Source organism: Hyla sarda, chromosome 1 (genome assembly GCF_029499605.1).
Source record: "Hyla sarda isolate aHylSar1 chromosome 1, aHylSar1.hap1, whole genome shotgun sequence".
In the NCBI taxonomy this organism is placed as follows: domain Eukaryota; kingdom Metazoa; phylum Chordata; class Amphibia; order Anura; family Hylidae; genus Hyla; species Hyla sarda.
This window is the reverse complement of record NC_079189.1, coordinates 268,840,027-268,848,312: the sequence shown is the minus strand read 5'-3', so window position 1 is coordinate 268,848,312 and position 8,286 is coordinate 268,840,027. Positions and strand designations below refer to the sequence as shown.

At 41.0% G+C, this 8,286-nt stretch overlaps 1 protein-coding gene across 2 annotated transcripts in view; it reads right to left on the bottom strand.

Moving 5' to 3' along the window:
* Positions 1-7,110: 7,110 nt before the first annotated feature.
* CHAF1A (chromatin assembly factor 1 subunit A) overlaps positions 7,111-8,286 on the bottom strand; it is a 413,519-nt gene continuing 412,343 nt past the window's right edge. The window contains exon 14 of one of the 2 annotated variants that reach the window (XM_056572113.1): positions 7,111-7,382. In XM_056572113.1, coding sequence (XP_056428088.1) covers positions 7,315-7,382 — 68 coding nt within the window. In that variant the 3' untranslated portion in view covers positions 7,111-7,314. Of the gene's footprint in view, positions 7,383-7,652; positions 7,869-8,286 lie in introns of those variants that run through there. The other variant, XM_056572104.1, reaches the window with a different exon arrangement.

The following is an 8,286-nucleotide window of genomic DNA, read 5'->3' as shown; positions in this document are numbered from 1 at the left end:
AATAGATTTTTTGTAGGACTGGATATGATGGTTTATAGCACGGATCAGAGGTTTATTAGGTTCTTATTTGTATTCTTTACTGTATCTATGGTTAGGGAATCAGTACAGTTAGACAAGGAGCTACTGATATTGGCCCACCCCAGGCAGTTAGATGAAGTCTACTCAGTCTCTGAAACAGGTAAGATGATTATGGAGCGTGTTGGTCAGGTACCTTTATTGTTTTACCAAGGTCATAACAGATGTAAATGATGACGTCTGTATAAACCTCCTTTCTGCATTGTTGAATCGTGAGGCCACCCAATGTACGGACATTACTATACACTCAGCACCCTTCTGCTTAGTGTATGAGGTCATACATGTTACCATGGGGTACAAGACTGCTGGCACACTCAGTTTCTTACCAACTCTCTAGATGCCATCTTTGCCTTGTACCACCTTTCTTCTTCCATTGGTCTCTCAGCATGCATTGCCAATTCCTGCAAGAGACTTAAAAAAACAGATCCACACTCCCCATCCACCTGTACGCTCTGTACCATCATTGTGGGAGGACAGGAGCACTGCAGCCTTGGCAGCCTCCTTCACCATTTAGTCCCCTTGGCTTCTGGGGTCGTTTCCTTCATGTGGCTAATCTTTATGATGGCCACTTTCTCTGGCCGCTCTCTGACTGAGCACTTGAATTGCCAACTACAGATTGGTTCGCCCCAGGAATCAAGAAAACCTTCACTCCAATAGGCCCATACTTGTGGGCGGTAACAAAGTGTACCCGTACTCATTGTCCCAGATTTATCAAACTGTGTGAGAGAAAAAGTGGAGAGATTTTCCCACAGCAACCAATCACAGCTCAGCTTTCACTTTACCAGAGCTCGTTAGCTGAGCTGTGATTGGTTGTTGTGGGAAAATCTCTCCACTTTTTCTCTCACACAGTTTGATAAATCTGGGCCATTATGTCTTAACTTCAAATATCTTACACATCTCAGTGAATATCTTCAACTCTACTTCACTGAACCACCAGCTCAGATGAGTAGTTTATTGCAGTAGAACATTCTGCATGTGTCACTATATATCCTGTCTTAAGTATTACATCTTTACATTACTTGGAACAAGCTTACATTTCTAACTCAGCATCAACCTTGGATTCTCTGATATCCTATCATGGCCCTTGAATTTTTAACACCTTATAAGTTTAAGACAACCAGCATCTTTGTGTTACACTAAATGTATCATTATAAAGTTATCCACTCAAAACTGATATTATTCAAATAAATGCAATGTAAATTGTATAGGTATATCACAATGTGTATGCAGAGTATTTAAACACTCAAGCGTAAACAGTAGATATGTAGTTTCTTCAATTTAATCATTTTTAGCTGAAATGCATCCCGATCAACTAAATTGGACTCACCACTTCATGTTTTCCATGTAACCCTTTTCATTCCATTTTTTCCTTTTCTTAGCTACACCACTGTATTACATAAAAAGAGCACTAGCTACTGAACGGAGAAGCCTCCAGAAACATGTCTAGCCTGCATACAAAAACAAATCCGCATCAGACTTCATTCTAGACTCCAGCATTGATCCAACTTCAGCACAGAAAGAGCACTCCAGCTGAGAGCGTCACGGCGAAGACAGGACCACAGCAACTACAGGAACGAGTGAGCCAGGACACAGTCCTAACTAACATCTCTCCATAGGATCGAATTACAGAGCATAGCTCTGCTGCTATACAAATGACTTTAACCTTTACAGGAGCAGAAGTGGATAAATAAGAAACACTTTCTTTTACAGGAATAGGTTCGTATCTCTGCAAACTCTTAAATGTTTTTCCTCCACAGAGACTATCCCAGGGCAAATAGTGCTCGAACATATACACCATTTTGTGTTTATAGGAACAAGTTGGCGTACATAGTACTTATTGGGGGTTATATCAGACAGTGCGTTATTCTCACAAACTGCATATCCACCTTTACTTGATTACAAGGTTTGATCAGGGTTTGATCTGGGAGACCTGATGCCAGAGACAATTTAATCGTTTTATCTTTATCATTTATATATCTATACTTCATTTCATATTGCTAGTTTTTAAGAACTGTACATTGCATGTTTTACTACCTAAAGCTTTATTATCTATAGTGCCACATATATATACCAATTCTGCATTTAAGGCTGGGAGTGAAAAACCACGAGGGCCCTGCAGTTTAAACTACCGTACTTTTCACCATATAGGACGCTCCGGCATATAAGACGCACTCAATTTTAAAGGAGGAAAAATCTAGAATACAATGTAAAAGTATAGGACAGTGATCTTCAACCAGCGGACCTCCAGATGTTGCAAAACTAAACTTCCAGCATGCCTGGACAGCCGTCCGGGTGTCCCCGTCGCTCCGGAACGTCTCTGCTGCCCGGTATCCTCGCTCTCAGACGCCGTCATCACGTCGCTACGCACGCCGCTCCTATTGGATGACAGGACGGCGTGCGCGACGACGTGATGACGACGAAGGAGAGCGCTGGCCATGCAGGGGATCCCGGCACGGAGCAGACACAGAGGAGGCAGGTAAGATCCCTCCCGATGCAGCCGGGTTAGTGTCACTTTCGCTTCAGATGCGGCGGTCAGCTTTGATCACCGTGTCTGAAGGGTTAATACAGGGCATCACCGCGATCAGTGATGTCCTGTGTTAGCCGCGGATCCCGGCCGTTGATGGCCACAGGGACCGCTGCGATAGGACAGGGTTTTAATGTGTATTCACCATATAAGACGCACCAACTTTTCCCTCCCAGTTTTGGGGAAGAAAAAGTGCGTCTTATACGGTGAAAAATACGGTACCCACCACCTTGCACCGAATAATAAAGCACCTTTATATATTTTATCCAGTGTTGTAGCAATTTTCCCTTTCCTCTCTCCCCATTTCTTCCTTTTTCCCCTCCCCCCCCATAGTATCCCATTAGTGAGTGCTTAGAGGACTGTACCCTCCAATGTTAAACCCTACGTCAGTGTTTAGAACCAAGTTGGAGGCTCTTGAGGACTCGGGGTGATTTGGGATTCAAGACAGAAAAACAGGCAGATTACAAAAATTAAGGATCTGGTGATCCCAATGTTTCATTCGCTCCAGAAAGTCCACAAAAATGTCTTCCATCCTCCCATGTGAACCATTGTGGTGGGCATTTGTCACTTAACGAGCGGCTTTGTGCTTGGGTGGACTCCATGCTGCAGCCTTTGGTACCATTTATGCTGGGATATATTTAAGATAACACCCATGTCTTGGCAGCATTGGAGTCCATTCAGTGGCACACCGGTCTCTAATGGATTACAGCAGACGTGACATTATATTCCATCATACCGCATGAGTGAGCAGTTGAGGTGTTGGGCTGGTTCCTATCTTTACTCTACATACCCCAGTGACCTGCAGAACTTTATTATTTTGTGTGTAAAATATTTATTTAAACACAATTTTTTATGTTTGATTGATCATTTTTCTGCAGGTCACTGGGGCGTCTATGGGTGCAAAATTATCCCCCTCTCTTGTCAACATATACATGTGTTGGTGGGAGAGGGGGTATTTTCACCCAATAATCCTTCTGCGAGTCACAATGTGTAGTACGGCCGATACACAGAAGATCTCATATATATATATAGATATATATAGATCAGATTTACCAGCCATACAGACATTCATAACATTTTTGAATGACAATCCATGTGATCTGACCTTCACGGTGACACACATGAGTTTGGGCATCTCTTTTTTGGATTTATAATAGAGGAGATATGGATAAAGGATGGGTGGTGACTTGCATTTATCGCGAGATGTTGGTAAATTCAATCTTACAGGCCAAATCAAGTCACCCGAGACATGTGATAAATAATCTCCCTGTGGGAGAAATGGTCAGGTGCAGGAGGAACTGTTCATTGAAAAGTGATTTTGACAATGAATAAAAAAAAAAATGTTGGGAAGCGCTTGGAAATGAGAGGGTACCAGAAGTGGAGCATAGATCTTGCGATTAGGAGGGCGGAGGATAGAGACTGACAGCATCTCACATGAAATTGTTCTCAGGTTAAAGAAATACAAATGCCCATAGTCTTTTCAACTCAATATAGTCAAGAATATAGACAAGTATGGATATAGTGCTTCTGGATTTTGCCAAAGCGTTTGATACTGTCCCTCACAGACGTCTGACAGGTAAGTTAAGGTCTTTGGGCTTGGAAACTTTAGTTTGTAACTGGATTGAACACTGGCTCATGGATCGTACCCAGAGAGTGGTGGTCAATGATTCATACTCTGATTGGTCCCCGGTTATTAGTGGTGTACCCCAAGGTTCAGTACTGGGCCCGCAGTTGTTTAATTTATTTATCAATGATATAGAGGATGGCATTAACAGCTCTGTTTCTATTTTTGCAGATGACACCAAGCTTTGTAGCACTGTACAGTCTATAGAGAATGTGCATAAGTTACAAGATGACTTGGATAGACTAAGTGTCTGGGCATCCACTTGGCAAATGAGGTTCAATGTGGATAAATGAAAAGGTATGCATCTGGGTACTAATAACATGCATGCATCGTATGTCTTAGGGGGGATTAAACTGGCAGAGTCACTGGTAGAGAAGGATCTGGGTGTACTTGTAGATCACAGACTACAGAATAGCATGCAATGTCAGGCTGCTGCTTCCAAAGCCGGCAGGATATTGTCATGTATAAAAAGAGGCATGGACTCAAGGGACAGGGACATAATACTCCCCCTTTATAAAGCATTGGTACGGCCTCACCTGGAATATGCTGTTCAGTTTTGGTCGCCTGTTCATAAAATGGACACTGCGGAGTTGGAAAGGGTGCAGAGACGTGCGACTAAACTAATATGGGGCATGGAACATCTTAGCTATGAGGAGCGATTAAAGGAGTTACAATTGTTTAGTCTTGAGAAGAGACGTTTAAGGGGGATATGATAAATGTATATAAGTATATAAATGGCCCATACAAAAAATATGGAGAAAAACTGTTCCAGGTTAAACCCCCCCCAAAGGACGAGGGGGCACTCCCTCCGTCTGGAGAAGAAAAGGTTTAGTCTAAAGGGGCGACACGCCTTCTTTACCGTGAGGACTGTGAATTTATGGAACGGTTTACCTCAGGAACTGGTCACAGCAGGAACAATTAACAGCTTTAAAACAGGGTTAGATACATTCCTGGAACAAAACAACATTAATGCTTATGCAGAATTATAAAACTACATCCCTTCCCCTTATCCCCTTCACTTCAATTCCCTGGTTGGACTTGATGGACATATGTCTTTTTTCAACCATACTAACTATGTAAGTATGTGACATTATTAATAAATACTTACCTTTGATTAGTGGAGATAAGGTGTACAGGGAAGTTTTTAAAAACAGTCACAGATGCGTTGCAAGATGGGCAAAAATACTGGGTCAGATTTGCATGGCCAAAATACCAGCAAGTGTGTGAAAACTTTGTGAAGACCTCTGTCATTGCCAACAAAGGGTATATAACAAAGTATTGAGATGAACTTTTGTTATTGACCAAATACTTATTTCCCACTATAATTTGCAAATAAATTCTTTAAAAATCAGACAAATGATTTTATGGATTTTGTTTTCCTCATTGTCCCTCATAGGTGAAGTGTACCTATGATGAAAATTACAGGCCTCTCATCTTTTTAAGTTGGAGAACTTGCACAATTGGTGGCTGACTAAATACTTTTTTCCCCCACTGTATGTCTCTTTTTAGATATGCCCATCTTGAGATCATGAGGTTTCCTCTAGACAGAGTGGTGTATAAACCTTTTTCTTATATGATATATTAACCTAGTAGCTCATGTTTTATCGTAACATAGTTGCTTACTACTCACATGTATTGTTCTACATGTCAATTAACAAGCTTGTTATGCCTATTAACAAATCTAATTGATATTAATTTGTATATATCATTGTGTTTGTTACTCATTTAGGTTTATAATCGTATAACCAATAAATCTGCATACTTTTATGATGCCTATGTATTATTGTATATTGCAAAACTACATCGTTATTATAAAAATGTCATGCCGTCATAAAAAGAACTTGATATCTGAGGAAAAAGTCGGACTACAATGTCAATTGTATCGATTAGCTTTGCCTGCAATCCACCAGGTAATAATTTTGATATTTTTAATCATTTTCATACTTTTTAATTTTTCACAATTATGAATTATGGTCATAAAAATGTATACGAGTTATTACTGGTGGACAGTGTTAATATTTTGTGTGTCCATCATTTTCCAGCACTGTCTGAAGCCTCTTGTTCAACAGAGCTTGCCACTGGAGTCCTCTTCCAGTCCTCCATGGCTACATCACGGAGCTGTTGGATGTTAGAGACCTTGCGCTCCCTCACCTTCCGTTTGAGGATGCAAGACAGATGCTTAAGGTTTAAGTCTGGAGACATGCTTGAGCAGTCCACCACCTTTATCCTCAGCTTCTTTAGAAAGTTAGTGGAAGTCTTGGAGGTGTGCTTGGGGTCCTTATGTTGGGATAAACATCTGCGGCCTAGTCTCCAAAGGGTGGGTATCATGCTCTGCTTCAGTATGTCACAGTGCATGTTGGCATTTATGGTTTCCTCAATGAACGGTAGCTACCTAGTACAAGCTGCACTTATGCAGGCCCAGACCATGACACTCACCACCAGACCATTACACTCCAACCACAATACTTGACTGTAGGTAAGGCACAGATGTCTTTGTAACCCTAACTTTGTTGTCCCCACACAAGCTTGACACCATTTGAACCAAATAAGTTTATCTTTGTCACTGGTTCACAGGACATGGTTCCAGTATTCCATGTCCTTAGTGTGCTTGTCTTCAGCAAACTGTTTACGGGCTTTCTTGTGCATCATCTTTAGAGGCTTCCTTCTGGGACAACTGCTATGCAGACCAATTTAATGCAACATGTGGCATATGGTCTAAGTACTGAGAGGCTGACCCTCCACACCTTCAACCTCTGCAACAATGCTGGCCACACTCAGAGACAACCCAACTCATATCTAGTTTTTCTTTGGGTAGTAGACTTCTGTCTATTAAAATCACTTTGCACACTAGCAGGTTTCAGATCAGAGATACACATACATACATATATTATATATTTTACATTTTAAATTCTGCTTTATTAGAAAAACAACATTCCTATTAAGAGTTCTTGGTGATTTATCAGCTGTAGTTCTAGTTAGTTACAGCTGTATAATTTTTTTTATTTTTTTTTAACAAAGGTTTTCACAATGTGTTTATAGATATGTTAACCTATGTATACAGCAAGATATTTACATCGCATTTTGAAGCTTGTTACGTAGCATGAGCTGCTTCTTCATTCAGGGATACCTCCATACTGCATGGGGATCTGGCCATGTTCTCTGAGGGGAAACATTTATATGAAAGTTAATGAAAATACAGTGACTAACTAGAAGCTGAAAATATTCATATCAGGAACATTACTCCATGTTACCACAAAGTGAGTTTAAACAGTATGGCATTCAGAATACAGTTCACGTGTAGTCGGTGCATATGCATATTGTAGACTACAGTTACATTATTAACTGTTTTTCAAACACACTATTTATACACACTACCTAATATTTAGCATGTGATCCTGCATTTGAGAAAACCCTGTAAACCCAATTTGTTTTAAGGCAAATAAGGGGGGGGGTCGGAGGTTTCCAGGATGGTATAGTGCGGTCTTTTTACCTGCCTCTGCCGGTGGTACACTGCTGCATGGACTCCCATGCAGTGTGTCTGTGTGTGGAGGGGAGGGGGCGGTGTCATGCAGCTTTGTCCACAAGTCATCTCTTTATTAAATACTAGTTGAGTACCTGGCGTTGCCCGGTTTTTCCTTCCTAATCCTTGTGGGTGAGGAAAATATACAGAGTAAGCTTTTGACTTCATATGCTTATATTGTTGTCATATCCCGTCCCGACCTCATATGCTCTCCTCATATCCCGTCCTTATGTCCCATCCTCATATCCTGTCCTCTACATACATTTCCCATTGATTTGCATGGGACTTTAAACGAAAACCCCGAACTTCACAAATGGGGGTAAGTTAAGGGTTGAATTAACTATCCTATATTTTAAGTGGACATATAAGTAACATGTGACCAAGTATTATCGAAATATCTACAGCCGTTTGGAGGTTATGCAGTAACATATTTCCCATAGACTTGTATGGGACTTTAAACAAAAACCCTGACCCTGGCAAATGAGGGCGAGTAAGGGTTACATTACCTATCCTATGTTTGTTGTTGACACATATGTAACATGT